General features: G+C 40.7%; 1 protein-coding gene across 1 annotated transcript in view; it reads left to right on the top strand.

The window, feature by feature from the left end:
- Dync1i1 (dynein cytoplasmic 1 intermediate chain 1) overlaps window positions 1-22,496 on the top strand; it is a 305,805-nt gene that overhangs the window by 45,768 nt on the left and 237,541 nt on the right. Inside the window, exons 5-6 of the mRNA XM_004632876.2 lie at window positions 3,069-3,128; window positions 22,297-22,412. Of these exons, the coding sequence (XP_004632933.1) occupies window positions 3,069-3,128; window positions 22,297-22,412 (176 nt within the window). The remainder of the gene's footprint in view (window positions 1-3,068; window positions 3,129-22,296; window positions 22,413-22,496) is intronic.

Raw genomic sequence — 22,496 nt, 5'->3', positions numbered from 1 at the left:
TTATTATTTCTTAAGCGTACAGTGAGCTCATACGATCTGTCCAGTAAGTACTAGAACAGCTAGACCACCCTGGAGCTGCTACATTCCTCACCTGCTTGGGAAAGTAGAAAAAGCCAAGAAAGATCATCCCCTCCGAAACTTCAGGACACACTGAGGCTCTACCCCTCACAGGGAAGCACTTCTTATTATCAGCAAGAGTGAGACTCTATTCTTCTGTCACAGCAGAAGAAACACCTTAAACTCAATTCCCAGAAGTGTGTGAATAGTAAGTATACATTATTTTAATGGATTAATTCCATTTCTTCCCTCATTTGAACCAAAGTGAAAGAATTGATGTCCAAAACATGAAGAGTGACTGTTCCTTTCTTTTTCTTTTTTTAATGTATATAGTGCCCAGGCTCTTGTTAAGCTGATCAGACTCATACTGATCCTCCTATTTCAGCCTCTCTAGTGCTGGGATTACAGGTGTGTGCCACCATGCCTGGTTCCGGTGACCAGCAAAGCACCCAGTTTCAGTGGCTATGCATGGCATGTAGTACTGTGGATTGAACACCAGTCCTTGTGCTTGCCAGACAGGCCCTTAGGCCACTGAGCTATGTTCTCTGCCCCAGATAGCTGTTCTTGAGATGAAAATAAATCCAGAGCACGTTTAAGTCCTGGCTGCACATGAGAATCTCTACGAGAGCTTTCATTATAAGGAATGCCTGGGCCCCACCCCAGATGCACTGATTCCTTGGCTGGAGGTGGCCTGGCTCTGGGCCATGCTTGAGTACAGCACAAGTTCAGGCGCTGCTGTGGCTGAGCACAAGTAATTCATTCTGTCTGCTCACAGAGCAGTGGGCTGGCCCAGCCATTCTCTAAAGGTGATCCCATAGCCAGCCTTGCAAATATCATCTGGGAACTTGGTAGAAATACAAAGTTTTAGCCTCCCCTCCAGATCTACTAAATCCAAATTTCTGAGGTTGGGAATCAGCATTCTGTGTTATAGGTAGTTCTTAAGGTCAGTCTGTGAAGCACTTACCCAGGTCAAGCCTTTAATACAGACTGGCAGCATGGGCATCCTTGTAATGTGCAGCATTTCACCCCCAGCTCCTAGATCAGAATCTGTACTTTAATAATATCCAGGAAGCTTTATAGGCAAAAAAGCTTGAGGAGCACCGGTCTCAAAAAGAGTGGCAGTTTGAGCTGTCATTGGACTTCAGTTATCATCTTTTAGAGCATTTAGATAAGACAGGAGCACAAGCAGAGCGCATACAGCAACCATGGCACTGTATCCTTGTCTCTCAGCAGAAGCTAATAGGAGACCTATCAAGTGGGTGGTACTTTAGTTCAAAGAAACCTTGATAATAGACAGAGTGGTCATGGTAGTAATAACCATAGTTACTGCTTACCAAATGGCTACTGTGCCTTCCAGATATAATTGTACTTAATCCCTGTTAAAAATCAGGGAAAGGGGCCAGGGAGATGGCTCAGTAGGATAAGCACTTGACTGGCAAACGCAAGGATCTGAGTTCAATCCCCGGTTCCGCAAAAAAAAAAAAAAAAAAAAAAAAAACCGGGGGAAAAATTCATTCATTCAGCAAATATTATATAAGCACGGGGCTGGGCATCCCTGTAATGTCGGAATGCAGCTACCCCTGCCCCTATGAAGTTTAAGTCCAGAGTCAAATGTCAGGATAAATAAACTGACATTTAATAAAACCATAGGGAAAGATGAACACTATAAAGGTAAGGGAAAGAGAATACTACTTAGGAAGGACCATTGAAATGCAACAGGGGAGAACTGTGGGGGATAGCATTTGAGCCAAGGGATAACAGAAGCTGATTCCTGAGCCATTGAGATACTGGACGCAAAAGTATCAAGGAGGACACAGAGAGAAGAGCACTCACAGATCAGTTAGGAAATAGCTGCAAGCAGATCATACATTGTTCCATAGGCCATGGTGAAACATTATGGACCAGGAAACTGAACAAGGCTGCTCAAATATCAGTGCACCCACAGATCACCCAGGGACACCCCTGAACTGCAGGGTAGAGTCAGCAAATCCGGGGTGGGACCCAAGGGTCTGCATGTCCAACAAGCTTCCCAGGGGTGCTGATGCCACTGAGCTGGGAGCCACCCTTGGAACACACAAAAGGATGTTGGACCTGAGAGCTTAAAGCCGCACGCCTGATGTACACAGTTGAAGAAGATGCCAGGGCCAAATTTGAGTCACACGTGTTGGACTCCAAAGGATGGGTGTCCATCCTTTGTCTCTCCAGTGGCCTCATGCCTGGTTCATCTGCCACTGGTTAGAGAGCCTGCCCGAGAAAGGTCTTTCTGCATACGCTGTCTGTTACGTAAAAGCTATTTATCTCTTCTCACTCTGGAGGAGAAGCATGGAGGGAAATTGGATGACCTGTGGTCAATGATATCTGCTCTATGTCTTGTAAAATATTTTAAAGACAAAAATTCCCAGCATCTTAGAGATACATGACATTGGCAATGACCATTTGGTGGCATCTATATAGAAAAAAAAAAAAAACATGAAAGTACTCATGAGTTTCTAAATCTGAGGTATATGTATCAACTGTCCAGATTAAGCCAATGTTGCACCAGACTCTACAGTTAGACTCCATCTAGTTCTGCATCGCTAGATATTCCTGCTTGGTTCCATTTGCATTTAGTCCTGTCCAGTGCCTGGAAGATGCTTAGAGTTCCCAGGTGTGGGTGGACTCTGAGGTATCAGGGATACATAGTTCACCTGCTCAAGTCAATCAGACAGCAATACAAACCAAAACAATGCACAGGATGGGAATGTGCTTGAAGTTGGAATACTTGACGGAGGCCTGTCTTCCATGAAAACAGCCATCGCTTCCCATCCCAAACAGATGTTTACAGGGAAGGATGGATTCTCACTTTCTCTTGTCAGTCACCGGCTCCTGAGCAGGGGGGATGGAATGGTACTGTTTCGTGTATGTATTGTATTGTACATGCATCACCTCAATGAATGATGGTTTGCTTCGGTCCGTTGCCCTCCCCTTCTGTTAATTCTCTGTGTTCTTTTTCCTTTGTGCTGCACGATTAGGACCCTGCAGTGGGACACAGACCCCTCAGTGCTCCAGCTGCAGTCAGACTCAGAACTTGGGTATATGTCTGCTCTTTTGTTACTCCTTTGATTATTTCTTTGCTACAGTTGTGTTGAAATGCTGGAGCTGTTGTTGCTCTTGCTGTTCCCCTTTTGTTTAACTTCTGGTTTGAAAAGCTTTTTTCCTCCTGTTAGTCTTCCTTATAAAGCTTTGAGAAAGTCTCTCTTTGTGGAAAACACCACAAAAAGATGGCTTTTGGTGTCCCTTATTAACTCCTCTAACTAAGTTATACTGGCTCAAAACAGAAGTGCAAACATGCGCTGACAACAGTTGGGAGACACACGTTCTGCAATGGCAAGAGTATTTGGCTTTATCCTAATCATTCTCTCCCTTTACTAACAAGTTGCCCTGGGTTAATTTTGTCTAAGATTGATATTAAGATGTTGTGTTTTGTTTGTTACCAGTTATTTTCATTCTGTAGAGAATTCACCATAAGGTCTTAATTAAAATTAAGTTTTGTTTAGAGTGATTCCTTTAAAAAAAAAAAAAAGCAACTTCTTTTAATGCCCCATCTTCACCATACGTCACATATTTGACACTAGGTAATGTCTCCTGAAGATAATATTTTCTGATGGAAATGCTGTAGTGCAGGTTAAAAGATACTGCCAGAGGTGAAAATTTCACATCCACAAAGCATATAACACACAAGCATGTTCTAGAAACTTGCTTTCTTTCTCTTATAAGACCTGAGTTAGCAGAGTCACATGTGATATGTCTCCACTGGAGCGATTGTCCCAGCCCAGCACCAAGCCCAGGAGAGCCGGCTGCGCACTCTCCGACTCCTCTACCCGTAAGTCCACTTGAGGTCAGCCCGGTGGGTGCACTTGCAGCCCAGAAATTGACCACAACGGCTGATCAGGGCTTGTCGGGCTCCCTCCATCCCCAAGCAGATTGTGGAGTAAAATTTACCAGAACACTACTGATATCTCTACTATAAACAGTAAATTTTATTACAGCCTTTTATGAAATGTTTGTTGTTGGTGGTTTTTTTTTTTTTTCCCATTTCTAAATGTAAACCTAATATATTAGCAATGAGCATTAATTTGAATTCCTGAGGTTCCTGGACTTGTGTCTCTGGGTTTCTCCCTGTATGGATGGGAAAGGAGGCTGCAGGGCTGCCTTCTTGTCAGGTTAAATGACATTTCTATGGGTCTTTTTTGTATGTGAACTGTGTAGCTGACTCACAATGCTAAACCAAGAAAATATTTTGTTTAATACTTTAGCTAACTGACACACTGTTCTTTTCTCATTATTAGACTTTTGCCTGTTAAGTTATGTAGTTTATTTTATATATATTTTATGTTGCAGTTCAATCTGTTTATTTATTTATATATTTAATTTATTTAATTTATATATTTAATTTATTTTTATTTATTTATTTTTGGTGTGGGGAATCGAATATAGGACCTTGCATTTAATGGGCAGGCACGGTAACACTGAGCTATCTCCCCAGCCCCAATTTGTTTTATGGCTTCATTCAAGCAAATGATGAACACCTAGTGCATTATGGTTATTACTTCCAGTGGGCCTGGGGTTCAGAGGTCCCCAAACTCACCCTTGTCAAGGTCAGTCTCTCTGATATAGAAAGTGGAAGAGGAGTCAGACAAGACCAGTGCAAAGAGACAGTAGTTTTATTGCAGATATTGTGCATAGCAGTATAAAGCCACCCCAGGGACCCTTTGGTGAGTTCCTTCACCCCAGGGAAGGGGTGAGGGTGCTCAGAGCAGAGACAACAGTAAATTTGGGGCCACAAGCCTATGTTATGAGGTAGAGATCCAGTCTCCCTCCCTTTGAGGGTTGACGCTTGATTGGTTACTAAACTTGTTGCTAGGATCCAGAGTAAGAGGATAATAAAAATAATATTTTTCAGCACAATGTAAATTTTTCTGATGGTTTTACTCCTTTATGTAAATCTATAATTCTGCCTGGTATGCCTCCTTCTACCTGATGGAAATATTTTAAATGTCTTATAGTAAAGAGCTGGTACATATTTCTTTTTTTCTTTTTATTTCTTGCAAGTCTCTATCCTCTCTCTCTCTCTCTCTCTCTCTCTCTCTCTCTATATATATATATATATATATATATATATATATATTTACATCTTTGTTTTTGAAATGTCTTTTCAGTGAGGATTCAATTCCCTTCAACAGTCATTTTCATTCAGCACTAAAAATGTTTCGATGTATCTCACTTATATTCCTTTTTACCAAAAGTCTGCTATATCCATACCTTTAATCTCTTGTATGAAACATGGTTTTATTTTTTGACAGCTCTTATGATGTACCTACCCTTTTACACTTATTTTTAGCAATTTAATTATAACGCTTCTAGGCATACTTTTTGTTCATTCTTCATTGATTTAGAATCACTTCAGTCTTGGATCTGTGAGTTCACAGTTTTCAGCAAATATACAGAAACTCGCTATCTGTTTTTTTCAAAGATTTCCTTTCCATCTTTTCTTTCCTAGGTATTCAAACCACATATATTTGAGGTAACTTTTAGTTTTCTAGGGGCTGGGGATTTGGCTCAGCGGTAGAATGCTTGCCTAGTTTTACCATGGCTCACTTACTTCATTTATTTTTTAATTTTCTGTATGAATTTTATTTTAGAAAGTTTCTACTCGTATATTTTCCTGCTCACTAATCTTTGATTTTGCAATATCTGATCTGACATGAAGGCTACCCAGTAAATTTCCAATGTCAGGCATTTTAATTTTTTATTTCTAGACATCCAATTTGGATCTTTTAAGTATCTCCTGTGTGTATTCTAATATTCTTTAAACATATACAATGTAGCTGTACATTGTTTTTGCTATTTTGTACCTTTATTAATTCTTGGTCAGTTTCAGTGTATTGACTTATCTTTTAATTTTAGTAACTTTTTTTGCTTCTTTGCTTGTTTCTTAATTTTTTAGTTGAAACTTAAATTACATATATTTGGTATATTTTTGCTGTATATTATTTCTTTCATTCTCGTAACTTCAGCCTTAGCTGTTCTTTAAGATGCTTGAGATCTTTCTTCTTTTTTTTCACATAGGAATTTATTGCTAGAGACTTTGTATTTGGAACTAGTCTTGTGTGTTGTGTTTATGTTTTTTTGTTTGTCTCATTCTCAAAGAATATATTTGTATGCATTCTTTTTTGACTATTTTCTTGGACCCAATGGTTGCTCAACATTGTAATCTAATTTAATTTAGCTTAATGCCTACATATTTGTGAATTTCTCACTTTTCTACTACTGGCTTCTAGTTTAATTCTATTGTGGTCATAATATGGGCTGGTATGATTTTGATATTCTTCAATTTATTAATCCACTTGTGGCTAACATGTCAACTATACTGAAGAAGGTTCTTTATGATGTGGACTTGTAAAGAATGTATACTGGGTGTTTCTATTTGTGTTTGTGAGGTCCATTTAGTCTAGGATTGTCCAAGTTCACTGTTTCTTTAAAGATTTTTTTTTTTTTTTTTTTTGGTGGAACTGGGGATTGAACTCAGGCCCTAGCACTTGCCAGGGAAGCACTTATTCTACTGAGCCATCTCCCCGGCCCTATGATTTTCTATCTTGATCTTAAAAGTGCAATATTAACATCTCCTACCATTTTTCATTGCATTGCTGCCAATTTCTCCATTCAGATCTGACAATATTTATATTATGTACTTAGATACTCTGACATTTAGTATATTTATATGTATAGTTATATCTTCCTGTTGAACTCAGACTTTTATCAATATATGGTGACTTTGTTTGCCTCTAAAGACTTTGACTTAAGTCTATTTTGTCTGATGTAGATGGAACTATTCTTGCTTTATTTTCATCACTGGTTGCATGAATTATTTTTTTCTGCCTCTTCACCTTCATGCTAAGAGTGTCTTTTGGTTTAAATTGATTTTTCTTATAGAAGCAAAATATTCACATCTTGTTTTCAAATTCATTCAGCAAGTCTCTGTCTCTTAGATATTGGTCTTAACCACCTATACTTAAATAATTATTGACAGGAAAGAGTTTGATATTCTCAGTGTGTTGCTTGCTGTTTGTCTTGTTGTTCTGAATTCTCTTGCTGTTTTGTTTTGAGTTTTGTGGTATATGTTGTTATGTTTTATTACTTTTTCTTTTATTTGAGTTCTACAAGTATTTTATGGCTACCATAAAACACATAAAATAGCTTACAGTTATAACAGTTCCTTTAAACAATTTCTCTTGCATACAAAGGTACATTTTTATCTCACCCTTCCTGTAGTATGTGCAATTGATGTCACAATTCACAACTGTTGGTACTGTGTATTAACATAATTTAATTATACCAATTTTAATGCTTTATATTTTTAGTTTTACATTTGAATTAAAAGCTATTTACCCAGCACAATTTTTAAGAAAGTATTTTCTGTTTTCATTCATACATTTACCTGTATGAATGAATCTTATGCTGCTTTTTGCTTCTGTGCTGCTTTTTTTGTGCGGGGGGATTGAACTCAGGCCCTTGTGCTTGCCAGGGAAGCACTTATTCTACTGAGCCATCTCCCCGGCCCCTTCTGTGCTGCTTCTTGCCTTTTGCTTTTTATCCCATTTCATCTAGAAAGGCGCCCGTTAGCAATTATTGTAAATCAGAGCTGATGTTAGTGTATTTCTTCTGCTTTGTTTGTCTTTATCTCCCTTTAATTTTTGAGGGACAGGTTTTCTAGCCATGGTATTCTTGGAGCCATGAGAAGTACCCACACATGCTCATTTAAATTCCCAGGGACTAGTAATTACCTGTTCCGCCAGCTCGATGAGACTGGCAGCTTAGAAGCCAAATCCTTGGGCAGAAACCAGAAAAGTCTAGACAGCAGATGTGCAATACAGTCCCTTTCTAGGGAGGAACTGGGAAGGAGCTGAAGTTTGGTGGCAGGAGCTGTCATAGGAAAAGCCAGCAGAGTAATTTAGTGGCACTAATGTGTTCTCTGTAGACATCAGATGAGTAGTAAGTACTGAGTCCACTGGGTTCCGAGGTAAGTGAGTTAATAGTGCAACCCCAAGACAGCAGATGAAAAGGTGGTATATCGTATACAGCCCAATTCCTTTCCACGAAGAAGCTGGAGTCTTGTTTTCATTGCTAGAGTAAAGTTGGAAGGAAGAACTTTCAGAAGTGTCCCCACTCCCAAGGGGCTAGTGATTATCTGCCTTGTTAACTTCCAGCTGTAGGGTGTTTAGAAACCAGAACTCTGAGTAGCTGCTGGAAAGATCAGAGCTTTTGATATCCAATCTAACCCTTTCCTGATAAAGCTAGAAGCAGGTCTTTGTTGCCTGTTTGCACTGTTGCATTAGGACGTGGAGACAGAGGAATATTCTGAGACCCTGTTCAAAGCTGCCTGTTTTCTCTTGCATCCCAGGCTGTTAGTGAATGTTGGGTACCATCAGCTTCCAGAGATTGGGACTCAATCCCTGTGAGAGCAACTGTGAAAACTGGAACACTACTTGTGTGTTTCAAACCTTTAACTCCTCACAGAAAAGGTGAGGGATGAAAAATCCTCTCTGACCACGTGGTACAGTGCCAGGGATGGGATTTAAAGTGAGAATGCATCTCGCCTTTTCTTACTGATTTTCCTGCTGGATTTTCTCAGTTATCCAGTGGATAAGAATCTCTCTGCCAATTTCTGGATTTTTCATAAGAAATTGATTTACATATGTATTCAGTTCACCTATGGCTGAAGGAAGAGGCCCAAGTCTCTTATCTTGCCATCTTGTTCTCCCATATGGCTGGTATCAAAATACCCAACAAAATACTCAGCTCTCAAGTTAAAGGAGAAAGGGTTTATTTCAGCTCATGATGTGTTGAGGTTTCAGTCTATAATAGCTGACCCCAAGGCAGGGCAACATAGCAGAGGGGCATTAGAGGGGAGAAACACTCTACAGCAGGACAGGCAGAAAGCTTCAGGTAGGCTTTCCTTTTATCTCATGCAGGCTACAAGCCTTTTGAGTGGTGCCACCCACATCCAGGTGGGGCTTCCCATCATCCACATCCAGAAATATGCCCAACCAATCACTGGACTGATTTAATTATCACAGCCTTAATCCATGGTCACACAACTTGTATTCAGCCACTTCCAAGCAATTCCACCTATGAGAACATGAGGCTTTGGGGGAGCAAACAGTTCAAGCCATAACAGCTGGTAGTTTTTTATTGACATCAAACATTTTGAGTATTATTTTGTCATATTTTGGATTTATTTGAATCCCCATAAATTTCTTATGAAATATAATTAATGCACTTGAAAATAGTTTCCTTGTTTCAGGTTCTTCTGTTAAGAATTTTTTTTTAATTTCATATATTTGGTATAGGGTCTCACTGTGAAGCTTGAAATCATAGTGATCCTCTTGTCTCAGCCTCCCCAGTGCTAGGACTACAGGAATGCACCACCGTGACTGGTCTCTGGCTAGCTCAGTGCACCTCGGGGGCGGGGAGGGGTGGATGGCATGGCAAATGGTACTGGGGATAGAACCCCAGTCCTTGTGTTTGCCTAAGAAGGCACTTAGTCTGCAGAACCATCTCCCTAGCTCTTAAGAACATTTTAAAAGTAGTCTTTTTGTAGTGTTCAATCCAGGAATGATTAATTCTACTACTGAGGCAAAACTTTCATATGTATTCTTAATACTTACCTATAAGTCTTGAGGTTTTTCTGTCTGACAACAAGCAGTATTCAATAGAAATGAGAGCCTAGAACCGTTCCCCACAGTCCTTTCAGCTAATTCTTTCATTGGCCTCAGGCAGTTTCTCCCATGGCTACATGGATATTGAATGAGCTATATCCTCAGGGTACCCCTCGTCAAACCTGAGCTATATGTTGCGCAGTTTTCTGCTGCTTCTTTTGCTTCAATTTAGGGAATCTTGGGATTTCATCTGGGTTCTACCCATGTACCAAGGCCTGAAAAATCCAAGGCCATACCCTGGAGGCAATAGTGGGCTCCTATTACTTGTTTCCCTTCTCTCAGGTGTTGTTGTCCTTCACTGTCAAACTTCTAATGTCTTGTAAGATGTACTTTCATTCAAACTGCTGTCTATTTCTTGGAATTGTTTCATCTGGAGGAATAAATCTGTTCTCTGTAGCTCCACTTAGATCAAAGAAGAAGTGTTGTGCCACTTGATTCTGGATTTATATGTTAACTTGTGACCCACAAGGCAAATGTCAGCAGAGGAATTAGGGAGCCGATCCAGCACTTAAAAAATAGCTTTCACAAGAAAATTGTAGCTGAACTGAGAAAATAAGTTCACCTCAGGTTTTTTTTTTTCCTCCTAAGAAAATACCTACAAAAGGATTAAAAGTGTTTGGCTTTCTTAGATTATTTTAACAGATAGACAATTCTGAAAAGAAAACATAAAACGATAGGACAAAAAGCACAAGTTCAAAGGCCACAGAAAGAACCTGGTGAAGCTGCAAAGAAGATGTAGGCATCATTGAAGTTTGGAGCTACAATAGGAAGGTTTGAAGGAACATGGTATTTAAAATACTTTGGGTAGCTGAATGTCCTCTTTCATGAGTGTCTTTAGTTGTGCTGTGTGACTGTGTCAATGCCCTCAATCAGTTGTAAACATTTGATTTTCCTGGTCATTTTGGGTTGCGGGAAAAGTCAAGCCAAATGCTGCCAGACCCGCTAAATAAATGGAAGAGGACACAGTGTAATGTTTGTAAGCCTTTCTTTCCTTTGGATGGCATTTGGCAGCAGCATTCACTATGAGCACCTCATTGTGTTCAAAAGTGTGGAGGAGGATTTTTAAAAAGAATTAATGACAGTGCATCTTGTACTCTAATACTTTTTCTTAAAATATAAACATTTACTCTATTTTTCAATCTCCCCTCATGTTAAACTCTTACTAGGGTTGTTTGAATATTTGGAAGCAAAGAGAGACTGGGGAGGAAACTGAAGTTATAGACAAAATTTAGCTGCTCCTGTCCTGAATGGGATGAGAATTTCTTTCGGTATTTAAGAGACACTGTTAATCGGTAGTGACTTCTTCTTCCTCTGAACCTTCTCTGTGTTCTGGCTGAAACAGAACAGAGTGTGGCTGAATCCTTTGGCTGAGTATCACCTGCTGACTCTGCCAGTCACCATCACAAATGGCTCTAGTGAAACAAATCAACCTATCAAAGGTAGAAGTAAAACCAGCTCCCTAAGGTCACTGAAGGTGTGAAGGTAGACATTAGTGAAATATAACAAGGCAGTGTTGGCTGTCTTCTTACATTTCAGAGCTCTTACCATCTGCCTAAGAACAGCAATAGCTTCCATAGTTTTCATGTACAAACCTTAACTTGGCTTATTTCCCAAATTTTGAAAAATGTTCTTTTCTGCCTTGCTGTTGCTTTCTGTCTGCCTTTCTGTCATTCTGTCCTGTCTGTCTTTCTGTCCTTCTGACAGCCCTTGGTAAGGAAGTATGCCTTTACTGTGATACTTACTGAAAAGGAAAAAAACAGTATAATCACTAGCTTATGGAAGCTTGTTAAAAAATATAAAGGAAATAAAACATCATTCCTAAAAATTTGTTATATCATATTGTCACTAGTATGTAATATTGGAGAAAATATGTGCCATCTGTCTCTAGTATTCGGAACTTTCAATTTCCCTTCTCACTGGGCACTTGACAGCAGAGCCTCTAACAGTGTCGCCAATTTCTAGTATAACCAATTTCCATGATTATTTTGACTCTTCTTTCAACCCAGGAATACTGCAGGGTTTACTTGTGTTAGGAAATTCACGGCAAACCTTCTGGCTGTGCCTGTTGCCTGAGCCAGAATTGACATTTGCTTCTGTTCAGGAAAAATACTTTAGCTGCCAAGCTAATATCTCTGTACTTAGAATCAAATATCATGGAAGTGAAATAAACACTTCCAAAAATGTGAATGTAGAAGAGAACGGGAGCTCCTCTTTTGTGAAGTACCTAGAAAAGGTCAGCTGCCCAGGAACCTCTCAAGAAACACTCCCTGAGTTTCCCTGGAGGCAAGGTGCTCGCTGCGCATGGGACCAGGGAGCCCCAGCCCTTTCTTGGTGTGGAGCCTGCTCCACTCCTTCACTTTCTGTGTATCGCATTCCCAACTCTAGCAGCCTGCCCTGGAGATGCCACACTTCGAAGCCTACTTACACCAGAGTACAGGATGTGAGAAACGAAGTCATCACTTTTGAAAGCCTCGGTCACAGTAGGCAATCCCCTGTGCCATTGTTTTCTCATGTCCTTTATCTGTCGATGCAGCATTCTCTAGTATAACTGTCAGTGGATGCTCCTAAGGGTCGCATTTTCAGTTTTATCTTCTCTGAGCTTTGATTTTACAACTGGATATATCCTCCCCCACCAACTCTTGCATGAGAGTACTCAGAACTTACCCCAAAACAGACCTTTCTCTGAGTTACCCTGTGTCTTCCAGTCCCACGGCTCACTTTTCTTCTGATAAAGTGCGCAGCTCTGACATAGTCTCTAGTGCGTTCCCTTCCCTTTACTGTCCATATGAAGTCAATCACAGAAGTCTATCCCTAATTCTTTTCCAGACTCTACACAGTGCTGTCTTTCCCTGAGCTGACCTCATGGTTCCTTAGGCCACTGACCACAAATCCAGCGTCCTTTCTCTGGACGTTCCCTCTGACTTGGTATTTGTCTACATTTTTTTTTTCTTTTCTTTGTTCTTTCTTTGTTGTTAAGGGAAAGGTCTACGGGGTGTTCAGGGTCTCACTACTAGATTAGATTCATAGTGATCTGCCTGTTTACAGCCTCCCAAGAGCTGGGGTTACAGGTCTGTGCCACCTGAACATGCCCTCCCATCCCTCTCTGATTGCAGGTCTTTCTTCTAGTCCCCTTTTCTCCTACTCACCTTTTGTAGTCCAGTCACTTCTCACCCGTGGCTTCTGGTCTCTGATTGTCCAAGAGAAGGGATTGAAATTTTATTTTTCACACAGCTGCTATAACAACATCATTTCTTAGTCAATAGCTGTCTGCAACTCCTCATTCTTTAGCCTGATACTTGAATTCCACATTCTTTAGCCTGATCTTTGACATCTGTAATAATTTGACCTCAGTGTAACTCTCAATATGTCCCCCATTGCTTCTTCCTCAGAACTTCTACTTTGAAGAACTCAACTGTCAGGCGTGAAATGCAAATTCAGTTTCTGTACTTACATGTGTGCTGGGCCACCTCCCTGAGACACTGTCCGCATTCCTTCCCACGGAACTGGCTTAAGGTCAAGCATCTTTCAAGATTCAGATCCAGCCTTCTGTTCTCAATGACACCTCATTTATCCACATACACAGTGGGCTGCTCATTATATTTTTTCATCCGGAAACTCTGTGGCTCCCCACGCTGGCTCTCGTTACTTGCATCCTTTCATTCCTGGTTGCCTTTTGGAGCTTACGTTCTATGTCCTGATTCTCTTTGAGCTCTAAGGACCTGGCATTACACCTTGTTCGGACATGGTTTGCGGTGGCTGATAAATGGGCTTGGCCTTTGCCAGTTGTCCAAGACATCATTTTCCTCACCTAAAATATTGCATGAAGAAAGAAATGGCACTGCTGTCACCTTCACCCTGATGAGGTCATCTCTGAAAAATTTATCTGAAGAAGTTTTAGAGGCAATACTAGGAAAATAAATCTCTGACATTACCTTTCATGTACCCCAGGGATTAAACATCCACATGCAAATAAACAAGAAGGAAAACCAGCAGCATTGAGCATAAGCTGAATGCAGACTCCCCCTCCCCCTTTGGCCTTGACTTACTTTGGCATCTGGCCAAATAACTCCTTGTCTCTGAGAAAATCTGTTCCTAACTTTCTCTGTTGACTTTCAGGATTCCTCGCTGCTCCAGAAACTTCCCATTATTACAGTTCCCCTTTATATGGTTTCCTGGCTTTTGAGCATCCCTCACACTAGCCTTGGACCCAGGTCCTGCCGCGTCATCTTCCCACATCCATCTGCCTCACCAGATCTAATCAATATGCCCCATCATTACAGCTCTCAGCTACTGAAGTCAATGCAACTGTCTTTTAGTGCCATTTTTGAGGCCTCTTTGCGACTGACCTTTTCTAAGATTCGGAGATTCTCTGAGATGACTGAAGCACATTTTAATTTTTGTTTCCCTGTGTTCTAGTATATGTTCTTAAAAATCTGACATGAAAAAAAAAATTTCTGCTAATGTCAGTTCAGTCTTACCTCATAACTTTGCCTCCGGATATCAGTGCTGGGTCAGAAAAGGTATCATCTGTTCAGAAATAAGCCTCTCTCTGAGGATTAGCAGATGGTATCTGTCAAACAGTCACAGCAGGTATCATATTTAATACCGTAGTCATCCAAATCCAGTTCTACAAATTGCTGTATTCCTTTAAGGTCCTATATAGCACAATAGTCTTCACATAATTTTTTTTCACTTTTCTTAACTATGAGATACATAGACACCAAGCCTGCTGGATATATAGTGCCTGAAATCAGTGCACTATGGTATGAGGTGCATCAGTGGTATCTAACTAACTAAGGGAGCTTTTGGGGATTCTCATGCTAGGTCTGGGAGACCTGCTCAGGACTTCTGCAAGCTTTTCTGAGCCCCAAGCTCTCAGACGATGAGGTCCCTTCCCTTGAATCCGTCCCCTTATCATCAATTTGGCTACTGCTTGAATCCAGTGGTGCTAATGATGATTGATGTTTAAGACAAAAGCCTTTCTATGCTCAATTTTGTCACTGAACATTAAAAAACAAAAACATAAGCCTAGGATAGCAGGACATCTGCATACAAAGAATGGAATTGGATCTCTGTCTCATTCATAGCACTACAAAAATAACCCCAAGTAGATCAAATATCTAAAATGGATGAGCAGAAACTGTAAAATTCTTAGAAAAAAAATAGATGTAAATATTCAAGACATTGGATTAGGCAATAATTTTTGTGTATATATACCAAAAGCACAAGCAAGAAATGAAAACATAGACAAATACAACTTCCTTAAAATTGAAAACTTGCGGCACATATCTGTCATCACAAGATTCTGGTAGGCTGAGGCAGAAGGCCCGAAAGTTCACACCTAGCTTGGGCAACTTGTCAACTAAACAAGGCCTAGCCTCAAAATAAATAAAAAAGAAAGCTGGGTATATAGCTCAGTATGAAGGCCTGGGGCTCAGTCCCCAGTACTGCAAAATGTACCCCCCAAAATTAAAAGTTTTTCACTTCATATGTCATCACCAAAGAAAGGAAAGAGAAACTCAGAATAAAAGAAAAGGTAAATCATATACCCAAGAAAGGGTAGTCTGTCAAGTACATAAAAATAATTCAAAATTGAAAAGAGAACTCTATTTTAAAGTGGGCAAGTAATAAGCATTTCTCTTAAAAAGTTGTTCAAATGACTAATACACACCTGAAAAAGATGGTGGACATCATTAGCCATTAAAGAAATGTAAATATAAATAAAAACCATGGTAAGGTAGCACTTCATACTTTCTAGGGTACTATGATTTGAAAAAAAGACAGATGATAAGGGATGAGGATAAAGAGAAAGTAGAACCCTTATTCCTCATGCAAATGTAACATAGTGCAATCAGTTTGGAAAACAGTTTGGCAGCTCCTCAAAGTTAAATACAGCATTACCATATGATCCAGTAATTCCACTCTGAAGCACATATCTAGGGAACTGAAACCATATGTCTACACAAAAATTGCTGCACACACGTGTGTAGTAGCACTGGGCAAGACAGCCAGAAGTGGAAACAGCCCAGATCTCCACCAACTGATGAATGGATTCAAAGTAATATATGTCCATACCATGGAATATTATTCATTGATGAACAAAAATGCTATTTTGTTCCATGTTATGCTAATAACCTTGAAAGAATTAGTGAAATAAGTGAAAGACAAAGGCCAGCTGTTGCTTTATTTCATTTATATGAAGGTAAGACAGAAAGTCCATCAATAGTTGCCAGGGGCTAAGGAAAGGGGGAATGGAATTTGACTGCCAAATGGTACAAAATATATTTTGGGGGAAACAAGGGGCTGGGTTATTAGATAGTGATATGAGTTGTACAACTTTGTGACTAGCTCCAAAACTACTCAGTTATACACAAGGAGAGGCAGGGATTTTATACCATATAATTTTTATTTCAATAAAAGAGTAAGCTCACCTTAATCTGAAGTCTAGGACAAAGCACTTTGCTTCATTTACCTTTCATACCTCTCTTCCCCAAGTTCTTGACATTGCCAAAATTATCTTGGCATTTTAATTTAATTCCTTAACTTTCTTTCTTTTTTCATTTTTTTTGTGGTCGGCTCAGCCTGCTCTGGGATTGGAGCTGGCATGGCTTGTGGTCTATGAACAAAACACGGTCCCTGTGCTTTTGCCTAAGCCTACCTAAGCAGGTGCCTTAGACTGCTGAGCTATCTCACTGACCCTCTTAACTTTCTTCTTAAAGGAACTAAGTGTTGGTTTCTTTGATACCTGATGGGTGTTTGTTAGCACTCCTCATGTTGACATGAAACAGTGCTTCTCTTCTGCGTATCAGGATAAACATGCAACGAACAGCTTCACAAACTAAAGTTCTGTTGTCCTTGGTTCAGAAAGAAATGATGGTGTTTTTCAAAGAATAGAGATGGAGTCAGAATATCTCACCTTTGCAAACAACTCCATTTATTGTGGATGTTTTCCTGTTGTATTAAAAAATAGTGTTTTACTATTAGTAATGTCTTAAACTATCAATACATTTTTTCTTGAAATTCCTTTCATCTGTGACCTGGAGAAGAGCCTCAGAAGATGTATTCTTCAGAATTCCAATGGCAATGTACATATTTCCCATGCTGTAAATGACAAGGCGAGTGTCTCTTTCAGTGTTTGGAAATAAGTCAGCATTTCTTCAGCTTCAGTAGCTATCAGAGACTACACTTAGGGAATGGTTTCCTCAGAAACCAGCTAGAAAACCAGGCTAACCCTCTCGTGGGTGGATAGACAAAACTCTCAATTAAACTGGAAACAGGAAGAGGAATGAGGATGAGGAATCGTGAAGACAGTGGTTTTCTCCTTGAGGTCCCCAATGTCCAGTCAGAGACAAACGGGGAGAAGTTCCATGGATTGGATTATGCTAGTTGTAAGCTAAAGACCCAGTTTTCCTTTCAGAAGAAACATGCCCATTTTGGCAGTAGAATGTCACTTTGCTGGGCCAGCTTCCTCAGTGAACTAACAAGACCAAGCAGAGAAGAGGCTGCTGGGACCTTTAGGGAGCAGTAGGGCCCCAACCCTGGTAAAATGTGAGCCCTGAGTCACTCCACGGCGATGCCAAGTCAGCTTAAGAGGGGCCCAGGGTCCTGCTGTCCAGGATGCCTGGGACTGCCATGCTTCTAGCTTTAGATTTTGCACAGAGTCAAACCTTTTATTCATATATCGTACACGTCAATCTATCCAGAACTCCTCTTCTCACTAATCTTTGTACCTGGCCTGCCTACCTGGCCTGCCTCCTGGAGCATCATAAGCTGAATCCAAAAGTTCTTCCCAGGTCAGTGATACTAAGCCTCATCTTTTGGGATCTGGCTGCTGGGTGTGGAAACACAAGCTACTTTCTAAAGTCACCGGAGAGTCTATCTCCCCACTCTGTACCATCTTTAGGACAATGATGGTCATCCTTTCATGGACATCAATATTCCTGGAACTGGGGAACATTGAATATAGTTATATGAAGCCCTCTGTGAATTCAGTTTATTAATTTAAACTTTTCATTAAATCTTCTAATTTTGTAATAAATTACCAAGGTAAAATATATGGTTTAATAATGACATGATCCAAGACATAGATCATTGCGATTTTCACTTATACTTTTGCAACATTCTTCTTTGTAAAATTCTTGTATATATTCTCCCCTCCCCTCACTCTCCTCCCCTCCCTTCTCTTCTCTTCCACCCTCCTTTTCTTCTTCAAAAACTCTATTTAGTGTCTGCTTTGCATCTTATATGGAACTAAGCTCCGCGATGCCGAGACAATGAGAAACACAAAAGTTTACAGTCAAGTCAGGAAAGACAGACATGAAAATAAATGACTATAGTCACATGCACCAGGGGCAGAAGGGAACATGTGTCCAGCACACAGGCATAGGCTATGCATGAGGGATGGTGAGGTGGCAGGAAATCTCTCCTAGAGTCAGAACTGAAAAACCAAGATGGATCATATCCTAGCTGGAAAGGCAAGGAATTATGATAGTATTAATACCACAGTAGCATTTTCCTTGTTCTTTAACTTGCATCTTTGAATGAAAGAATTATAAGCTGCTTAGGTTTTGATCACAAATAAGAAGTATAGTTCTTAATGTCCATTCACTTAAAGACAATAACTACTTCATTTGGTAAGACATAGACATAATAATTTTGTCAACTGATAAAATAACAAACACATTTCAGGGAAATTAAAGTTTTTATTACAAGGTTGTATACATGTATTCTGGATCAAGAGCAGGCCAAATAGCTCAGTGACTAAAGCTCCTGCAAGTAGGCTCAGGGGCTGGCCTTTGATCTCCAGGCCTGCTGTGTCAGTCCTGCCCCCGAGGTGCACTGAGACTGTGATTGAGACTGGGAGTGGTGGCACGTACCTCTAATTCCAGCTCTTGGGAGACTGTAAACAGGAGAATTACTATGAGTCCAATCTAGTAATGAGACCCTGAATGCCCTGTAGACCCTTCCCTAAAATATAGAAAAAAATAAAAAATAAATGTATTCTGGATCAACTGAGACACACAGTTTCAGGGCTGCTTGGTGAGAATCCCGGCAGTGAAGGAAGGTTCAGTTGAGACAAAAGTAGGAGGGAAGGCTTGCCATGAAAGGGATGCATGTCTGGCCAGTCCTGGAACAGTGGAGAGTGGGAGTCTGTGGTGTATACCTCTGGTGGGGACCCTCCCATTGTACCCCAATTATCTAAGACAGGCCACTTCTCAGGAACCCTTCAATATGCTTGTAAAATAAACACTGGTTGGACCTCTGTGTTAAGTTGTAAGAACCAGGCCTCGATGAGTGGATGCTTATGAGGCATTAAGAAAAAAAGCAGAACAGGGGCAAGATAACACCATTTTGAAGTTCAGAACCCTTGGATTTATGGCCAAAAGGAGCCAAGCCCTGGTCCTGTCACTTTCAACCCTGGTGATTCTGAGCAAATGTCTTTAGCATCACTGAGCTTCCGTTTTCTCAGATACAATACTAGACTATGACTATTTAGTTAATTGGGAATATTACAACAGCAAAATAGCCACAAAGAAAGAACATGGTTAATAGAAATGTAGTTTCGCGTATCCATAGTTTATACGGAGACATACAGTGCTCTACCAGTCCCCTTAAATAATCATATATGGAGTAGTTTTAAAATCGTAAGTCATTTGAGGGTGCTTCACCCCAAGCCCAAGAGCCACACAGTTAGCATGTGGAAGCCACTCAAGACATTGGCAGTGACCAGCACCACATGGGTTGAGTTGGCGCCCTGAACAGACAGGCACAGCCAGTAAAGAATTGGTTCAACTCTTCTTAAGTAGTGAAACAAGAAAACATTTTGTTTCAGTGGGATGCACCTATTCGTCCAAGCTCAGTTTTGAAAACAGAGCAGTTCTTCAGTGATGTTTGGGTTAAAGCAGAAGTCAGTAGACTGTCTGAAGCAGCTAAAATTAATTCATGTTAAAATATTTTAAAATATTAGGAGAATGATTCTTCTGTTCCATGAGCAGAAATGATCATCAGCTATCCTGTCTTAAAGAATCTTGAATTTAAAACATCTGTAGATTTGCCCTCTTGTTTTTTCTTTTTTTAACATATATAAGCACTGTTATGATCAGTAAAATAAATGAACTGAAAGCAGAGTAGCCTAAGACCAAGACAAGAGAAGCTGTGCTCTTCCAGGCAGCGTTCTACACACTGTAGGAGTATCGGCTTCATCTACTCCTTGTGCTTGGTGATCAATACCCATTTCAGATAGGAAACCTGAGGCTTAGAGGGTCTCTCACTTGTCCAGAGCTTTCTTCTACCTTTCATTCAGCTGCTAAGTGACAAAGCAAGGATTTGAACCAGTCCTGCAGGAGTTTCTTTGCTACACTGTCTCCCTGCTTGGTTTTAATTTGTTGAGGTAGATTATCAAATTATAAATCAGCCTCCCACAACCCAGTGCTACTCCTGGTCATCCAATAGGATGGGCCACCCATGTAGGACGAAATGCCTGTATGAGGTGCAGGTGTGGCTTCACCAGCACTTGAGGACCACACAAGTGCCCATGGAAGTCTAGAGTCCATGATGAGCACTCTGTGTCAAGGGAGGTGATGGAGATGCCTTCCTGAACTCTGTGATGAAGGCTGACCTAGTGGGGCCTTAGAAAGATGTCCCGAGCTTAACCAGCAGGAGGCGCTCTGCCTCCAGCAGGCTTGCAGTGCCCATTGGTGTTTTCTTCTTCGCGTGCATCAGAAAGACCCGCTTCAGGAAGGAAAACATTCTCCTCTGATCCTATGTTTTCAAATAATACTTCGATGTTTTCCCTTTCAGTACTACTTTTGCTAGTGCACTCTGTGCGTTTCCTCCTGAACTAGCATGAGAAGCCTGTATGTGAGGAAGTACAAGGGCCCTGGCCTGGCCCTCCTGTGTGCTTCTGTGGTCCAGAGCTCCCAGAGCTGGGCCCATGTGGCCTTGGCCTAGTGGGGTTGGGATGTGGTCAGGCTCACTGCATCTGAACCACAGAGGCAGCCGCAAGGCTTGTGCTCCGGAGCAGTGTCTGTCCATTTGTACACATCGGGGAGTTCACTTCATTGCTTTGTTAATGCATAGAAAAGGAGGCCTTGTATTGGCCTAGAGAGAAAGCCTGGGATGTTTATGCGGAAATTCTAACTGTGATGTGCGTTCCCTCTCATGGTGTTGCTACCAGTAATTCAGAGAAAAAGAAAGGCGGTTCTGCCATCTGCTGGTAATAATGAAGCACAATAACGTGAACACTTTCTACTGATTGTAGGCAACTAGAGCGTGTGAGGCTTTACTTTGGTTTTACTCCTTTCTCTTTTTTTTCCTCTCACAGAGACACACTCATATACCTATGCCTGGAAATCTTTAAGACATAGTAGACGATGCGCATTACTAATACTGAATCTGTGTTCTTAAAATAATGTGCCAGAAACAGTCTTAAGGTCCATGTATATAAATTATGCATACATGTGTATAAGTACATGTGACATATGTACAACATATATATTGGTACTTACAAACTATCTGTGTCAATCATTTTAGAATACACTCTTGTCTCCATGGCGCCTAGGGCTTAGAAACTTACGCAAGACGCACACAGCCAGGGGCCGGGGAGTTAGTCTGTGTTTGCCCACCAGCCGACTCTGTCCTAGGTGAACTGTTTCCTGGGTGACCTTGGAGGACTTCATGTTTTGGGGCTGATTGAGACTCACCTTTAAGAACTAAGTGGGAGTTTGGCATGGTAGAAAGAGATAAGAACGGGTCTCTAGTTAACAACATATACAGTTGGGAATCAATAGTATTTTTATCTCTAGTTCAACCATTTGCGAGGTGAAGCCACTTAGCCATGTTCTTGAACTGGATCTCACTTTACTCAGCTGTAAAACTGAGGTGCTAGCATACGCCCCCACACTCCACAGAGGTATCATGAAGATATCTGGAAACACTTGAAGTGTTACATAAACATTCAGCAATTATTTTTTTTTTCACACTGCCACACTTAGCTTTGGAAGGCTGAGCTAAGACTTTATCACTCCACGTCCAGGGTCCTCTTCATTCATCTGTGCTATATTAATACATTTTTAGAACACATCCTATACATATCTGCGTTAGCTCCTCTGAGAAATGAGAATTGCTCTACTCCACCTTGGAACAGGACCCCATCAATACTTTCACAAAGACAGCATTACTCCCAAAGGGAATCCACTTCTCTTTTCCTTCAAACTGAGGCAGGAATACATTTTTCTTTTTTTATTTATATATGTGTGATACACAATAAGTAATTCATCCTGGGAAATTGTTTTCCTTCCTGCCTAGGAGACTAGAATCCTGCATTGTAAATAAAGGTCAGCTCCGTGGTGTAGACCTGTCCCTCTCACTGAGAAACTGAGTTTGTTGGGAGTTTCTGGTCTGAGTATTCTGTTTTATTTCTGGTAGCTCTACTGGAATGAAGATGGTCCTTCCCTAAGTGTTCACCCCTTGTTATTTACAGAAGAAGACTGCATAAGCTGGGCGTGTCCAAGGTCACGCAGGTGGACTTCTTGCCCCGGGAGGTGGTATCCTACTCCAAAGAGACCCAGACTCCTGTTGCTACACATCAGTCTGAAGGTAAGCTAAGGTTTTTGTTAACTTTCTATATTATCTCTGAAGAAACTGCCAGGGAGTAACAGCATTCTCACTGATTTCATATCC

The sequence above is a fragment of the Octodon degus genome, unplaced genomic scaffold (assembly GCF_000260255.1).
Source record: "Octodon degus isolate 3935 unplaced genomic scaffold, OctDeg1.0 scaffold00050, whole genome shotgun sequence".
NCBI classification, from domain to species: domain Eukaryota; kingdom Metazoa; phylum Chordata; class Mammalia; order Rodentia; family Octodontidae; genus Octodon; species Octodon degus.
This window is presented reverse-complemented; position numbering and strand designations above follow the sequence as displayed.